General features: G+C 36.6%; 1 protein-coding gene across 2 annotated transcripts in view; it reads right to left on the reverse strand.

Annotated features, from left to right (window-relative positions):
• Window positions 1-18,320, reverse strand: part of klhl4 (kelch-like family member 4) — a 42,685-nt gene extending 24,365 nt beyond the window's left edge. The window contains exons 1-2 of one of the 2 annotated variants that reach the window (XM_084430328.1): window positions 15,128-15,285; window positions 14,354-15,034 (exon numbers count right to left, since the gene is read on the reverse strand). In XM_084430328.1, the coding sequence (XP_084286454.1) occupies window positions 14,354-14,772 (419 nt within the window). In that variant the 5' untranslated portion in view covers window positions 14,773-15,034; window positions 15,128-15,285. Of the gene's footprint in view, window positions 1-14,353; window positions 15,035-15,127; window positions 15,286-18,194 lie in introns of those variants that run through there. The other variant, XM_084430329.1, reaches the window with a different exon arrangement.
• Window positions 18,321-18,489: the final 169 nt, after the last annotated feature.

An 18,489-nucleotide genomic window follows, 5' to 3' on the forward strand; every position in this document is an offset into this window, starting at 1 on the left:
TTTCAGTGTTTATAGAACACTCTTCCAACTCTAATAGCTGTTTAATAGCTATTTAGATCAAAGAGAAAAATGACATTTCTGTCATCATTTACTTACATCATATCATTACAAACCTGTATGACTTCCTTTCTTTGGTCAATACAACATGAATGTTTGTTTTTGACCCCTTAAACTTTTCTTTCTTGTGTTCCACAGAAAAGTAAAAAATCTAACAGGGTTGGAATGACACGAGGGTGATTAAAAAATAATGACAGAATTTTCGTTTTGGGGGCAACTGTTCCTTTAACATATGGGTGGACATATTCCTGCAATATGTATGGCAAAGTATTATTTGGACATGCAGATTTAGGGGTTATTTGATTCTTACGACAGAGCTTCAGTTAACCCATGACATACCTAACATACAAGGTCTTTGAATATAAATTTGTAATATTACTTGGAAAAGCAGTTAGCTTGAGCAAACTTAATAAGTATGTCATGAGTAATTTTGTGCCATTTTCCATCAATTTTCTCTGCAGCACACATGCTGTTAATGTCATAATAAAAGAAACACATTTATAGCTTTTTCAAAGAATGATAGCAATGGCCAATTTTACCTTCATAATATTAGACTATTTGATGGCTTTATAAAAAAAATTTGCACCCACAAAAACAAGCTCCGCCAATGACTGTTATCATGTTGGTTGATGCAGTTTTTGTATGTGTGAATTATACACTGTGCGGAAGTCATAACAATACTCTTTTTTCTTCCAATTGGACATTAGTGATTCTATGTATATCTTCCTTCACACTTGTCAGAGCTAAAATTGAAACCATTAGAGCTAAACTCCGTAAATAAGTGGATTGAAAGCCAGAGTTTTCCAAAGGGGCAGATTACCATTTGCACAAACTTCACTGTTTTTATTTATTATTTTGGATGCACGGGACTTTGCGGGGATCTGGTCTCTTCATAGAGCCTTGATAATGTAAATTCTGAGCTGCTCTCTCTGCAGACCGGTAGATTACAAGCCATTGTGCTGCATCTGAATAATCCCTCTGACTCACAGCAAACAATCTAAAGCCTTTATTTTGCTGTCCTTCACGGAACAAATCCGTGGCTGACATTTAACCAGTCCACAACACTGTTCAAAAAAGTCTAGCTGCCGTAGGGACGCACAGTATGCATTTGGCTGGCTTTTCTGTAATTAAATGCCATAAAAAAAAAAGGCATTTTCAAAAACTCTGCAATTATGGATTGCTTTGTATGACTGGTTATATTAACTGCAGTCAACCGAGATTTGCATAACAAAAACAAAGTATTCATTGTGATATTTTTAATAACTGCACGTCCTGTTGTCCATTTCATCTTTAACAAGAGTTGCAAAACCATAAAGTTGGGAATGAATATTAAGCACCTGATAAAACGTTATGATCTCGTAAAAGTTTTAATTACAAAGTAAATCCCAGTGAAAGCTGCGCTCACTGGATCAGTGGTTTTGTGAACTGTGACTCTGTCCTTAGAGGCGTAAAGCATGAAGCAGAATTTCACCCTTGTGTCCTCGACTTTGAAGGCAGACATGCTCCATCATATGAGCTAGTCTTTAAACATACTGCCGTATAAATCACATTAATTTCAGATACACACTTCTATTCTCACTTTATAGCAGAATACCTGTGATGAGTAGTCAGTTGGCCCATTTAAAAAGATGGAGCTGGCTTGACATGAGTTGGCTTGATGAGCAAGGTGACTCTCATACGGAATACATTATCTTTATCTCTCTGGTCAGCTGTCAGGGGTAGGTGATCACACTGATATTTACAAGCGGAGGGGGGTTGACTTCTAAACATTCAAAATTGTCCTGGGGTTGCTCTGATCTAATGCAACATGCAAAGCCAAACTCATGCTGTCTGGCTGACGGATCATATCAAATATTATTTCACATATACTTTAGGCTATTGTAGAGCATCCAAAAAGTGGGTTTGCTTAAAATATTGTACGTTTGCATGCTTCCCTTTTATTATGGTTTGAGATAATGGTACCTTAGTTGAACAGACCACAGGATAAACAGTTTAAGTGTTCAGATGAAATATGTGTGGTGCTTCGGTTATTGGTTTTAAAGCCAGTAGCTGCTGATGTTGCATAAGACAATCAAGTGTTAAAGAAGACATTAAATGTACATCACATTCTTTGCATTATGCCAACATGTTTTTATGAATTAAAAGGGACACGTTTGCAGCTGCACGACATTAAAACTTTAACAAAAGCGTGTTTATATTGTGTAGACAGCAAAGGCTACCAGTCCCAGACTCCTTCTGGTCATTATAGGGTTGTTTTTTATGCTAAATAGATGGGTAATTTATCTCCATGACATTATAACGACATTTTGGCACAGAGCTGGGTGTACTGAATAAGAAATAAGCCAACATAAGAGGGGCTGTAAAAACCTAGATGCATTACTTTTGCTCAAAGGAATGCTGAGAGGACTTTTATGTCTACCAATATCGGAGAACCAAATTGCTTCTGTATCACTTTCTGAAAGGTTGTAAATTTACTGAAAATGTTTTCTTTCTGCTTGTGAAATTGGCTTTTTATATAAAGGGTCTTTAAGAGCAAAAATGCATCTGAAAAATGATGTATAGCAAACAAAACCACATTTTTGTAACCCTTAAATAATATCGGAGTTTCATACATATTATATTATGTATTAATCTTACATAGTAATTGCTTTTGAAAAGATTTATCCTTGCTTGTTTTTATATGTTTATCTTGTAATGTTTTTTTGGTGTTAATAATACACTGGTCTTCGAGTACTACTTGCTGTAAAATTTCAATCATTATGCACTATAAACAGGAAGAATGAACAGCTCAGTAGTTTAACTGCTATATGAAATATTGCATACTATGTATTCAGAGGGCATTTATAGGAATCTATTGTGGTGTATTACATAACCCATCATATCTCCATATCAGTACAGCATCTGAGCAGTTATTGAACTTGAACTGTATCACTCCATTCAACCAGATCAATAACAAGTGGGAAGTTGTTACAGTTACCTGAGCGTTTCTTGACAAGTGCCTGCCAACAGGCTCTTCAAACGCTATTTCAAGAGCCTAACACAGAGTGGAGCACCACAAAGTGATTTTACATCATCCCCTTCTTTCAAAAACAGATCATTATCATCAGTAGTATCATCTGCCTTGAATATTTTATTCTTTAAAAACTGTGATTTGTTAAAGTGCACTAGCTCTGCATATCTGATAAGTGTTTTGATCAATACTCTCAACAAACTCTCAAAAAAATATTTATAATCATGCTTTCACAATTTTAGTGGTGCAGCTCAGCGTCGTTGTCAATCAAATGAGAATTTTGCTAGGAGGTAGTTTTGAAGGATTTTTCAAGGATCTTATAATGAAATATGTGTCAGCATCTCTGCCCACGTGTGTTCTGCGCATGTATTCGGTTGACCTTTCAAGAAATAGCTGCTAGTGGTTGCAAACATACTGAAGCAGCCCTAAGCGATTTTAAGTGGCAGGATCTTATTCCTCATAGAGCAGCGTGTCAGTGTCTCTTTCCTGGTTTCTGAAGCATGCTTTGTTATTCAGTGATGCACAGAGCAAACATTATGTTGAAGCTGCACAACAGAGCTTTCCTGCTTAAAAAAGAATAACTGAACCAGTTCTGTGTGTCTGTGGAGTTTTCATCCATATTGCAATTTGCCTCTCTTTTCCAAAATGTCATTGAACAAGATGTTTCATTGTTAATGTAAACAATGAAATTGACAAATTCAGCTTCTGAATCTTCTCTCCATGTTCAACCCTTAGATGCATAGATGCATACCTCGGGTCTTTAGTGACCTGGGGCGTCATTCACTACCCTCCTCCTCATAGTTAGACTTCAAATTTCTTAGTATTCCTCAATCTATTCATTAGAATCAATATAACAAGAAAAAGAACATTATAAAAGAACGCCTGTTTTCCCATTATTTTTTTTGTAAAAATTGTATAGGGTCTCGAACAACCCCAGATGTGTAACAGTGTACCGGTAAGTATATTTTTCTGTACAACAGTAATTTAATCTTTGATGACTGAATAAGTGCAATTCACCTTTATTCCACAATGTGGCAATATCTGATAAACAATGATGAAGTGTCGTTTCACTCATAGTTACCGCAGGCAAAAAAACAAAAGAATAGGAAGTATCATCAGCAAAACTTGAAATGGCTCAGTGATTTACTGCAGAGCAAGTACTGAGCGCAATCAAATATTAGTGTTGCTGTCACTTGATGGTGGATCTGATAAAGAAGCTGTAATAAATGATAGTTTTAAGAATATGTTTGAGATAGGGAATATGAACCAGATGCTAAACTAACTGGGAAATGAGTTCTGACGAGGACAGTGATGATATAAAACATCTGCTCAAACCCTTCCAAGCTCCAAAAGGTAACAAAATGTATTTAATTTAATCTTCTGTAATTGTTAGTTTAATATCAGGAGAGTTTTATATTATCGCGACAGGTAGAGATCCATCCATGTTAGATATAGATCCGGGTTGCTAGACCCAAATATGTAATATTGATTGGCGAAATATTTATGCATTTAAGGGTTAAAATACTACAAGTACAAACAGTACCGTCGGATACTGAGACAAAATAAATACTGAGTAGGCCTATGTTCAAAAAGTCTATTAAAAAAATACCAGGCCAATGTTTGCAAGGTGTTTCATTTTTTGCCTTGCATATCTTTTAAAGCACCTGGCATATCTATAATTCTTCAGTTCATAGAATACTGATAATATGCCGTGTGTGTCTAACAGACAATTCCATAACAATAAACTAAGAAAGATGAATGAACTTCACTTCTAAAAGAGGATTACAGCTATCTTTGCTCGCTCAAAGTCGTGCGTAGAAATCATCTTTATCACCCAGACAGCTTAACTGGGGTTTCATTCCTCCAGCATTTTCACCCACTGTCCTTTAAGTCTGGTGTAGTGAGTACATGGGGGCTCAACCTCATTTTTAAGATGGATCTGTTTTCATGTAATCCCCAGGATTTGGCTGCAGGAACTATTTTCTTTTAGCTCAATTGCTCAATTCCAGCATTCAAAGAACATGACCGTTTAAGATATAAATATTCAGCCATCAGCATTAAGAAAGAGTTTTGTCCAAATCATTTGTCAGAATGGGCATAAATGAACAGAGTATGAGTCAAATATTGCCTTAAACAATACAATTGTAAGGGATTTTCCACCTTACAAGCTTTTGCGAACTCAGATGACACAGAGCTGAGCTACTGCTGTAAAAGTGCACGAGTTCAGATTAAGCACTTCGAACTCATAAACCTACACAATTTGCCATACTTGTTGTTTAATGTTTTTGAGACAGGTTTTCCGACCATAGTATACAACATCCTACGGTTGTATACTTACCTATAAATGTTAGAAATTCACGCCCTCTCAAAAAAGTATTTCTATTTTGACAGATAGCGAGTCTTGTTTCGCAGACGGAGTCAAACAGAAGGAGCGTATAGAGTGCAACAGACAGTCGGGTTCCAGAAGTCAGAACTCCATTCATTTTCTCCATAGGGAAATTTATTTTTTAACGATAACTTATAAACCTTTAAAGACAGCCTTACTGTGAGCTACGAGGTTGGTAATTGATAGTATTTGCTTCTGTTGAAGCCGCCAGCACATTATTTCAACTTAGTTTTAAAATAATTGAGTTTAACAGCAGAATTTGTGGTGAATTTAAAAAAAAAAAAATTTGAGAAAATTAAACAGAAACAAACAGAAAATTCTATCAATCAGAAAGTCAAAACAAGCAAAAACTCAAAATAGCTCTTTAGCCCCGCCCCACTCCCATGAAGCACTGCAAATGACGTGTTGAAAAAGAAGTTGGTGTTGATAGGGAAGTTGGTCTCCCTATACTCTCAAAATGTTTAATCTTGCAATTAAATCAATATATAAAATAAATACTGTATAATCAACATTTTTAAATGCATATCGTTAGCCTCATAGCATAATTTCCTAAGTCATATTTCAATGTTTTTGGAAAACAAGACAAGTTTTGCAGCAGTGGTAGGACAGTAAAGTTAGGCAGATATCACAATTTGGCCAAAAAATGACTTAGGCAATTATGCTATGAGGCTAACGATATAGGTTTATATTTCTCCATTGTTCGATTAAGCTGTTCACAATGCTTCCATGGGATTGTAGTTTTTTCCCTCACTAAAGCTGTTAATTACAGTCTTGTCTTCGTATTTTTTTTAAGATCTTCAAATCAAAGTTTGTAGCAGGTTGGCTTGGTTCATGGCTTATTTTGAAATCCCTATGGTAGAAATGAATGGAAAAAATACTTTCGGAACCAACACCGCTGGAAAGTGGGCAGACACTGCAGTGGAGCAGGGATGATGTATTTTTGTAGACCACAACCCGGAAATGAGTTAGCACTTCAGGTTCCATCGTCAATCGTCCGAAGTCAATGGTACCATTACACCACTAAATCTGAGATATGAAAATAATTTTACCAAATGTCATGAATTAAATAGAAATTTCCATAGCTGATATTTCAGGCTATCTATTTTTTAAGTAGCCTTGTAATAAGCGGGATACTTATTGTAAAATGTCCCCTTGAAAGTGATACCTGACAGGGTTAATTTTTGCTATAATGACCAGCTTCCCAGACAGCAACATAATGCCGGCCCAGATCCGGCCCACACATCTGGTACACGTGGATTCCACACGTACCAGATGTGGGCCGGATCTGGGCCGGCACTGTGTTGCTGTCTGTGTTCCCGTTATTTCCCCTATAAGTTAGGCACCTAAAATAATAACAGAAATATCATAAGGGGCTTACGACCCTATCCATATATGTTGTTATAAACCATCCAAACCTCTTTAAAGGTGCATTGCGCAAGTCTCTGAGTTTTTGCGGAACTATGCCCCCTTCTGGCGACACGCGAAACTGCAACCAGAGTTGTGCACGCGGTTACGTGGAGTTTGCGTTGGGGTTTGGGATGAACTAGAAGCCGGTCTCTTTGAATCCATCTTCTACTTTTGCAAAAGTTGCTTGAGTTGTCTTCGCTGATGCGGATAATGGCGGCGAATACACAAACCTGCCAGACATAGCCAGGTGAGCGTGAACGCGCATGACGTCACGCCCAGTCGATTCCGACCCGAATCCCTCTTATTTATTTTACTGTACTAGAGGCAATCGCAGTGATCATAGAATGGCTCATTCAGCCCATCAGGCAATTGTTTAAGCATGTATGGGTTAGAAAAACGGGTATTTTTAACATGAAATGTTGCGCAATGCACCTTTAACAAGGAAAGTCATGTAGGCCAATAGAACAGTTGTGGCCCTTTGTGACTGTGAACACATACAATTGCTGCTTCTGTAGCAATCAAAAAAATGTATTGCCTCAAAATGCCTACCAACATATGAATTCCACTTGTCAAAAAGTCAAGTCCTTTCAGCATACTTTCAATCCTGACTGAATAGATCAAAAGTGTGGTTGGTTCCTTTCCTAAAGTTAAGGCCTGCATGCTGAAGTGAGAAATGATGTATTTTTCATTAGACTATACAGCTTTACATTTGAATAAGGGTGTAATGCCAAGAGAAGCCGTTTTTATTGTTAATGGTAATTAATATTAATCCCGCACCTATTTAGTGTCAACACAGTGTCAAATGATGATGCACTGCATTTAAAAATCAAGGTTAACTGCCAGGAATTGGTTTTTAATAATCCACATTCTGTGAACAACTTCCATGAATGCATTATTAATGAGACAACAACAACAACATTACGAGTAGCAATACAGGTCACAGATCTTCAAGGCCTTTAATTAGATCGTATTGCATATAAACATACCTCTTGCAGAAATGGCGGAGGAACAATTACCTAGTGTATCATTATGTCTTAATATTCAGTGCTATAACAGTTAAAACATGGTGGAGTGCATTAAAGACATTTTACTTTGATTCATTGTTTTATTTATTGCCCTTTTAAAGAGATGAAAAGAGTTATTCATAAAAACACAATACCCCCGGACGTGTTTGTAATTTTTTTTTTTTCAGGGTTGTTCTTTTCTGTCTTTCAAGAGCTGCACTTTAAAACAAAGATAAAGACACTGAGCATATTTGTAAACGTAACCACGCACAGCCCTTCAGAAGCCGAACAGGTGTGAAGATGAAAGCATGTTTTTTTTCAAAGTGATATAGAACCTCCAGGTCAGACCTCTTCTTATTATCATAAGTATTGCACTTGTTTTTTCTTCTTCTTCTTTATCTTCAGACTATATTGCCCCTTCAGTGTGCAGTGTCTCATCACAATTGCTAACCAACTGCAAGATAAATAGTGCTTACCTCAAGGGTTATAAAAACTGTGCAGAAAATGGTAGAATTCCACTGAGGATCAGCACACAGAAACATCTTATGCCATTAGGAGTCCTCTGACAGAGGGGCTTCCCTGCACTCTGTACATTATTTAAAGAAGTACAGTTAAATGGGCTAGGTAAAATATACACTATGCATGAATTCAGTATGTTTTTAAATAATCTTTCCCCCCATCATATTCAGTAAAGAAAAATTAAGCCAGATGTTTGCTAAGTATGCATTTTTTTTTCTAATATCCTATTCTCAGCGAATGCAAATTATGAACATCTACAAATTATGCTGAGGCTAATAGATATGTTGAAAAGCTGAATGATAATTCGATTGAATGTGGAACACTCAGCAGTGTTAGGATAATTTATTGCCTGGCTTTAATGTATTGACTTAAAATGACAACAAGTCCTGAATTATCAATAATTATGCTAATAGCTGCATTTCGAAAGACAAAATACATTCTGCAGAAATGAGGACGTGAGTGTTAGTATGTGGCACTTTTACACATATAGTGTGTTTTAAACATACTACACAAATATTTACATTGTATATTATAGTGACGCCTATATATTAGATGAACTGTAAAACAGATGGTGTTTTGTTTAGATATTTAATGTAAATGTGAATTATGAAACTAATTATAAAGGCTATTGAGCTTTGCACACAATTGGAATAACAGTCTGCTGCTGTCTCAATCTACCCTTTGAAAAGAACAAAAAAAAAATTTCCTGCTGCCCTTTATTAAAAATTGTAAATAAGCCCTTGTGAAGTTTAGATATTTCTAAGGCTGTTGTGTGATGCTTTCTTTTGAAAACATAAAAGCTTAATTCACTGATTAATCAATAAAGTCCCCACAAAATCAAGCTTCAAGCCAAAGTCTTAATTTATAAAGATTATAAAACAAGCTTTTGAAAAGCCAATTTTAATACAATGTTTGTTAGAAATAATTATTTGCTCCATCTATTTAAGCTTATACATTTTTTATATATACTTTAAACAAACTAGCATTGCTGTGCAAACATTTCATGTACAACACATTCATGCCCCCACCCCTCCTACACTACATTTCTATTCCTCTACCTGGACAATGTCTCTTGACCTGTCAATGCTTTATGAACATACTATAAATCTCTCCCTGAAATGAAGCTCTACTCATCCTAGGACAAGATGGTGTCATTATTTTCCAAGGCAATTGAGAGGAAATTGAGATATCATTCAACGTAACAGCTGCTGACTCAAGTCTCTGCTGTTTCCTTATTAAAGGGTCAGGGCTAAAATTCCTCTTATAGACAGCATTTCATCAAAAGAAAGGGATGGTCTTTTCTCCTTCGTTTTTTCTCTTTTTTTTACAAGGACTGTTCAACTAGCAATGTGCCGAATATCTTGCCACTGTCGGCTCTGGCTTGCTTAGTGGGGACACTTAATATTCAACAATATTATTGATCTGACTGTAGCCTACTGATGCTGTTATATGAGAACTGAACTGAGCTGGATGATGGCATTATTTTTTTTGCAAAACTGCTTTATAGATGAAATGAACTAATTTACTGTAACAACTGATTATCTTCACAACGGAACAGAATCAACACTGAACTGACATCAGCTGAACAACAGCCGAAATGCATCATTTACCTGTTATCACTGTAAAGGTCCATTTAAACAATCTGTATTGTATAAAGCGCTTTATAAATAAAGGTGACTTGACTTGACTTTATTATTATTATTATTACAATTTCAGCATTTAAGAGCCTAAAAGTGTTAAAATTGTATGTAATTTAGGTGAACATGATTGTCATGTGATTATTTGTGTTTATGATAGACATATAGCCTACCAAAGCATTATTACTGTGTGCACTATTTAATGGACAGATTAGGACTAGATGTTTTTAGTCTCAATGTTTAAATCATATATTCATCTAAAAAACTAAATACTTTTGTACAATATTTATGTTATGTTGTGTATGGAAACCTGTTTCTACAGAGCCTCTAAGCCTAAAAAAGAAATGGGAGGAAAAATTATTTTGCAAATGTTTTGCGTTCCCCTGAGAAACTTTGCGTTCGCTCACAAAATATTTGTTGTTCACCTGAGCAACTTTGGATACGCTCACAAAACCTTTGCATTCGCTCGCGAAACCTTTGTATTCTTACCAGGGAATGCAAAGTTTCTCGGGGGAACGCAAACATTTTGTGAGCAAACACAAAGTTTATTGGGGGAACGGAAAACATTTGCAAGAGATCGCAAAGGCATTGTCATATACAATTTTTTTTCTTTACCATGTTCTTTTGGAGCTCCGTATGTTTCCACAGAATTGTGAGATATAAACTCGCAATTGCAAACTCGCAAAAAATTGTGAGTTGCAATTACCTTTATTTTTTAATTTTTTTACGTGGCGGAAACAAGCTTCCATAGTTCTGTGTGCAGACAAGGAAACTACAAAGGATTTACATAAAATAAAATAAATTACTTCCAGTGAGCTAAGGCAATACTCATTTTAAACTTGCAACCTTTCACTAAATTTCATGAAAGTATTGCAGTGCAATTCAAGACAATGCATTCAAACTACTGAATGGTCATTAGCATTTTATCAAACATGTTATCATGTCTGTCATGATATATATGGTCATCTGCTTGATACAGAAAATTTGTATTAGTACAGTAAAAAAAAAAAAAAAAAATTTGATCCAAAGACAATTCTCCACTGTGATTTCATGAGAATGCTTGATATGAACTATTAATGTGCGAATAGCAGTGTTGTAGCAAAACACCCATGACCCTTTGCAAGGCAGCATGCTGTCGGCTTGTTAGACTCTTGAAGAAATGGTAACACAGATCACTGAGAGGGCTCTAAGCCCTTTACGCCTGCAGGGATATGTAGGACACCAAACATTTCTCTCAGTTTTTTTAAATGATCAGAAACATGAATTTATTCTAAATGAGTGTCTATAGTACACATAGCTTAAAAGACCATCTATGTTTGTAACTAGAGATTCTACATGTTAGATTTAGTAAGATATTGAATTTGATGTTAAGTTTAATGAAAAACATCAAATATTTAGTTCTGCTTGGGATACCAGTCTGCTCTCCACTAACATTATTTTACTGGTTCAGTTCATCATTACAAAATCACCATGACCTCTGTAATTTCACTATATTTCATACGCCTCTTCATCTCGCTTTCTGTTTGAACAAATAATACTAAAACAGATAGATATTTCATTAACCCTTCTGAATTATTTATGTTGAGCAGGTCAGCAGCCTCGATATTACAGAAGATCGACAGAAACATTCTAAACATAGTATTCAGCAGTTTTCATCAATTCCCATAGTGATATGGCTTCCAGGCTGAATCCAGATTAATTTCTTTCCTAAAATATTTTATTCATTACTGCCTTGGCTGCCTCACAAGATTTTGATGTTTCACCGGTTTGACGTTTTACTGGTAATGAAATCTATGAGTGTTGCATCAGATGAATATAGCTTACATTTTATATAGCTTACATTATTAGGCATGACATGTTTGGCACATCTTCTAGAAACGTATTCAATTTGAATGAATTTAAAAGTTAACATAATTGTGCATTTGTTTTGAGACATTGCATGTCAATAACTCTTTCTTAGCCTTTTCATTTTATTTTAGCAGTGCAAATGTAGAGAGGACAGCAAACGGAAGTGGGAATGGAAACCTAAGCCAGAAACCTAACCGTTACGCCATGTTAAAGATACGTATGGAACATTTCTGTGTTTAAATGATTTTAATAACAACCTATGAGACCAAATAACAAATAATGAGTGCTAATAATTTTACATACATATTCTCTTGTTCTGATTTATGATTGCACTCCATCAATGCTTTACCACCTCCTGTTCAGTTGACTCTCCCCTACTGATGAATGTCTTACAGGGAAATAAAATGCATAAATAATGAATAGTCATTATCTTGCCTTTTGGGTAAAAACGTGCAATTGGGAACTTGGTCTGATCTCACTATTAACTCACACACAGAGATGCACAACAAAATCCCGAGTCTAGAGGCACATTAAATGCCTCATTTCCATCACGTTGTGCCTGTAAGGCAAATTTATGCTTTATTTACGCATACTAAATGAAAAGTGATAAAAGGACGGGGGAGAAAAACACAGAATAACAAACATATGTTACAGCAGATGTATCATTGTATACCTAGAGGCTCTGAGGTATTATTTAAAGCACATGATGGGGAAGTCTTAAGAGATCAAATCTCTTTTGTTTTATCTAATTCTCTGATTAAATATTCATAACACAGTGCATGATAGCCTCACTGTGGTGCTCAAGAAAACATAGCAGGTAACTTTCAGGGGTTAATAGTTTTCAATTTGTTTTAATGTCGCAGGTAATGTCATTTCAGTCTGAAAATAGGTCTTTTCTAGATGAAGAATGAAGTCATGGTACTTTAGTTCGCAAGACCATATCAATCAGTGCAGCGGACTAACACAAAGAAAGCTTTCAGACAAGCAAAGTAATTAACATAAGCTTTTAAAGAGTCAAAACTTGATGTTTGAGAGTTCATGTCTTGCGTAGATAAGCAATGCAGATAAGACTGACGTGAATATGTCTCAATAAGGAATAATCTTGCCAGATTTACCCATTTTATTTATTGTATTTTGCCTAAATTGATTCTATTACCATTATTACATATTTGAGTCACTTGACACACCATAATGAACAAGTACAAGCATATTATTCTTAACCAAGATTTAAATTTAATGTAAATATTGTCACAAACACTTGATGAACAGTTATAGTCTTATGTACTTATATATAAAATAGGACTGTATAATCATAAAAGACTACAACTGTTGATCAGGTGTAGAATGTTATGTACTGTATGTTGAAACATTTCTTTAGAAAAGAGTGTGTTTTGGTTTTTATCTCTCATGACATCATCTTTTATTGTGGGTCAGTCTCTCCACTTCCTTATCTGAGAAAATGTTTACTTCCTGCATTACATTACAATGACATTATACTAGACAGAGCTACTCGGTGGAAAAAAACAAGACCTTTCTCTTCGAAACATCCAGCACTTAATATGTGAATTGTCACATATCTGTGGAAGTAGGTAGTAGGCCTTTATAATCTCATAAATTTCGATCGATCGGCGCAAGCAAATTAAATGTTCTCTTTCTCTGAACTGCACTGATGTGTAAATATCATCCCCACTAAAGATAATTCATCCGGTTGCCCTTCCCAAATTTATAGCCCTTGCGCCAATGGTCTCTGATGTAATGGTATACTCTCTGTAACATTTATAAGGCAGAGGATGCATGCATTAACAAGCCGTGAAATATTCCAGCTTCAGGTTATGAAAATGCAGGCTGCTAAAATGAAGAGCGAACCACCTCACGGCTTACAGAATGTGTTATACAGCCAGCTAAATCCAGACGCCTCTATGTTTTCCTCTGTGTTTTGTGAGATGTCTGCTTGATGAATAATTTATCCATGGATATTTCAGAGCTGTGTTTCTACAACCCGCATGCCATGTGAATGAACTATTCCCAGGTGAGCTGTGGTGGCAGCTGCAATGGTGGAGTTGATTGAAAAATTATATTCTCCGAAGACCAAACCAACGTGTAAGCGGCGGCCCTAAGCACTGGCAACACAGCGAATGAAAATAAAACAAACTGTCAGTTCTGAGAGAATTTCACTGGCGTAATGAGCTCAAATAAAGTGACAGTTAAATACTGTACTTGTACTCAATCCTGACGCTCCCTGGGGCTTACCGTAAATCCACTCCGTGCCAAAATAACACCTCGCTCATCTCTCAGCACCGTACTGTCTGTTTTCATTACTGCATGAAGGGCAAAAATAGGATTTTCATCTAAAAACCGCATGTATTTTATGCCTACAGGCAAAACATAGCCGCTTGAATGTGTTAGCTGACAACAGCAGGCACCTCTTCACACATTTTCACACACGGTTCTATTTCTGCACTGAGATTCTTTCTTTTTTTTTTACCTGTCTGTGGCTTCCCCTTCAGAGGGATCCTCCGGATTGCTCTTCACATCCTCATGGCTGCTCTTCGCCTCCTCTTTCCTGGCACTGCAAGGTGAGTTGCTCTTGGGAAGCTCCTCGCTAGCTTGGAGGTGCTGGATGATGTTTTGCTGGTGCCATGATTGATTCCCCGGCCTGACATAAACAGGCGTGGGTCCAGGGTTCGGAGCCAGAATGCTGTGCACAGGGCTGTTGCTCTTGCGAAGTCCTCCTCTGTCCCGAGAGTGACTCTTCAGCCGGACCGGTGTTCCCCGGTGGTCGAAACCTTCCTGTTGGATATACCCCCCATTCCCAGCTGAGGTTTGAGTGCTGTGGCTGAACCAGCGCCAGCGGAGCCTGAGGATCTGCTTCACGTCAAACTCTTTTTTTCCAGACACAGACATCCTATTCGCCCTCAATCGCAGTGGCACATGGAATCCGAGGAATAACGAGGCAGAACGGCTGAGTCTCGGCTTCTGAAGCTTTACCTCTTTTGTCTTTGTTGCCGGTTCTGGCCAAAAAAGAGACGATGTCTGCAGCTTCTGCCTTGTGTCTTGTTTCCCCTCTTCTCCAACTCTGTCTTCTCCTTGTCCTTACTTATAGCACACACATGATATCCTCTGCCTGTTCCACCCTCCTCCCTTCCCTTTGTCGTTCTGTGTCTCTCTGCACATACGACACACACAAAACACAAAAAAATGAGGAACGCTTACAGCAACCTGATCTGATTCCAGCAGCAAAAAAATGAACAGCTCTTACCCGAGAAGGTGAGGTGCCAAACAGACAGGACGCAGAGGTCAAACCTTAGTGGGGGAAATCTTGTAGCACAGGAAGGAACGCCAAAACCAGCACCATCTCTTTCCACGAGCAGCATCATCTGCACTCGCACTCACACTCTGCCCCTTTCCTTTATGTGTGCAAACATGCTCTTTCCCTCGCTCCAGCTCTCTCTCGCTCACGCATGCACATAGACATGTCTTCTCACACAGCCCCCCACCCACCCCAATCTGATGGGATCCCGAGGGAGACAGTCTCAGCCTCTCAACGAAGGAGGAAACCATGCAGAAAAATTATTCTCTCACTGTCTGTCTCAAGCCATAGTGACAGATAAACACCAAAGAGTATCACTGTTTTGACTTCTTCATTGCAGCACCAGTCAGTGTTTCATCTCTAATAAATGTTCAGAAAATGTCTACAGTATTTGAATGTGTACTATGCTGTTGAATCGCAATAAGAATGCTGTATGTTAAGAAACCTATATATACATATTTCAGCAGTGTCTTTGCACTTTGAACAAAATAACAAAAATGTATGAACAGTGTATTAGTTTTTAATATGCCTAAAACTATTTTGCTTAGGGTTTGGCGATGGTACCAACTGATTATTTCTGATTCTGAACTTTTTTTTTTTTTTTTAATACAACACACAACCTGAAAAAAAAGACAAAAATAAAATCCTACATGTGTCTTCCTTGGAAATACATAATTTTTTATCACAGTGCTAATATTTCCTGATGTCTGCACACAGGGATGTGATAACATTAATTCATTTTCTACAGCTGAGGTTGTTTATCCTGTCCTATGAAAAAGGTGGATCTAAATGCACTGCAGTGTGTGTCATATTGCTCATTGCCTCTATTTGTATCCAAAGATTTGCTGGTCTTATACTGCAGATACAGTCAATGATTTATTCATGTGCAGTGCCTTCAGTTCACAGTTCTTTTGTTATGCTCAAAATATGGATACCATTGTCCTTTATGGTATCCATTATGGTGAGGAGGTTCCCTTTGCTTCATTCCTTAGTGTGATGGAGGTGATTTGAGCCTCAGACAAATTTGCAAATCAAAACATTTAAAAAAAGAAAAGAAATAGAGAGTGATAGATGTTGTTATAAGGTGATATGCATCAAATCATCAAAGAAGTACCAAGATTTCTTCTCTTTTTTTCTGGTCAGCATCAGATTTCATTACTATATGGTTTTGTTGGTAACACATTACATTAAGGTCCCTTTAGTTAACATCCCAGACAGTAACATAGTGTCGGCTCAGATTCGGCCCACATCTGGTATGTGTGGAATCCACGTGTACCAGATGTGGGTCGGATCTGGGCCGACTCTATGTCGCAGTCTGGGATTAGTTAATGCATTAACTAACATCAACTAATGAGTAATGCATTTGTTACAATCTTTGTGTAACGCTAGTTAATAAAAGTACAACTGGTCATTGTTAGTTCATGTTAGCTCAGATCCATTATATAACTTTAATTTGAATGATGTGTTAATAAATGTTGAAATGAACATTAGGTAATGTTACATGTTATCTAATGTAGTTAACTAACGTTTACAAATGGAACCTTATTGTAAAGTGTTACCTTTTTGTTTTTAATTTTGATGACGATCGATCTTATTGTTTCAGAGCTTTGTTCTACAGTTGATAGCCTCTATTACTGTAATTATTTCAGTGACAAGGGTGATTTGAAACATGATCTTGCATTGTTTGCTACTGAATTAACTAATTGTTAAACACACTAAATTGAAAAATCATATACGGTTGTGTTTTGGTGATTCTCATTACATATTACAATAATCTTATGTTTTGAAACAATGACAAAGTGCACTGAAAACATGTATAATTGTAATTAGAACATGAGATCAGGTTTTGAAAGAATCTTCTGATCTGTGAAATGCACATAGTACTACAGCAAAACTGTCAAATTAAGCCATCGCTAGTTGTTCTGAATCTAAACATTTTTGGTGAGAATTCTGTCATCCAGATGTTCTCACCCCAGCTGTGTGAGACTGTTTAATTACCAATTTCTGTACCTTGATGCATTATGTAAGCAGTGAACAGCAGGGGGTGGAGGGCATGTAGGATGGATGAATTTCCTTTGGTTGCGCAAACTAATCTCATTTGAAGCTACACTGTAATGACGGGTAGTCTGGGTGAATAATTTTAAACTATAAAAAAATATATTTTTTTTTGAGAAAATGGCTGTTTGAGTAAAACATTACATATACTTTTATGTTAATGTCATAAAAGGCAGTTCCTTAATATGACCATGAAACAACAGCACTACAGTAGCCCTTTTTTATTTTATTTTATTTTATTTAAATGATCTCTGTCCTTAAAGTGCCAAGGGGATTGACTAAGAAATACATATATTGCTGCTTATTTTGTTTGAGAATACAACCATAAAATGTACATTTGCTTTATGGGTCGCTGTAAAACACACCAGTATGAACTGAAATAAGTCCATACCTCTTATTCCTGTAGGAGTCATGGACACCATCTGTTTGCATCCTCTTTGATACAAGAGACTTCAGCCTACACTGCTGCTCGTTGTATTATCCACAAACATCTTCTTACCAGATAAAGAGAGATAGATGATTCTTTCTACCTGCATACCTCATAATTCTATATGCAATTACAAAGAGGGGCATTTGATGCTGAACAACTCTTAACACACTGGCCCTTAACCCACTGGTCATTTTGCACTATATATTTTTTTACTTTGTACTATTTTTGTAATGTATTATTATCATAGTCAAAATTGTCGTCTTCTCTAGACTTTGATTTATAAAAAGGCATGTCTTGGAATGAAGTGATAACATGATGCCAAGCACACAAATAGGAAACCAGTTTAATTCTAATAAATTCTCTAAGATATTGTCTCTCGTAAAATTTGACACGAGTCCGTGTCACTAAAAAAATGGGAATTTGAAAATCAACCCAGTGCATAAAACAGCATATTTTATAATCATATAATCCACACAATTTCTTGTGTAATGTCAGTAGCATTGCATAGTAAAAGAAAATCATATGTCTTACCTTTCAAAAGAAATAAGAAAGAAATGGATGTTTTGCCTGTATTCCTCTCTGTGTTCCTTGTCATAGATTTCAAGCTAACTAAAGAATGCATGCAGTTGCTCATCCCAGTTCTGCTAACGAATATTTCCATACAAAACAAACCAAACCACACTTTCCTCCCTTAAAGGAATTTCCTGATCATTTCCTTCCTTAGTGATGATTTGAAAAACCATGCAGGACAGGAAAGGCCATATCCTGTTTTCTTGGTGTTGGCTCTTATCAAAGTATTCATAGAAAGCTAAAAGCACAATGGTTA

Source organism: Rutilus rutilus (genome assembly GCF_951802725.1).
Source record: "Rutilus rutilus genome assembly, chromosome: 14".
Taxonomy (NCBI): domain Eukaryota; kingdom Metazoa; phylum Chordata; class Actinopteri; order Cypriniformes; family Leuciscidae; genus Rutilus; species Rutilus rutilus.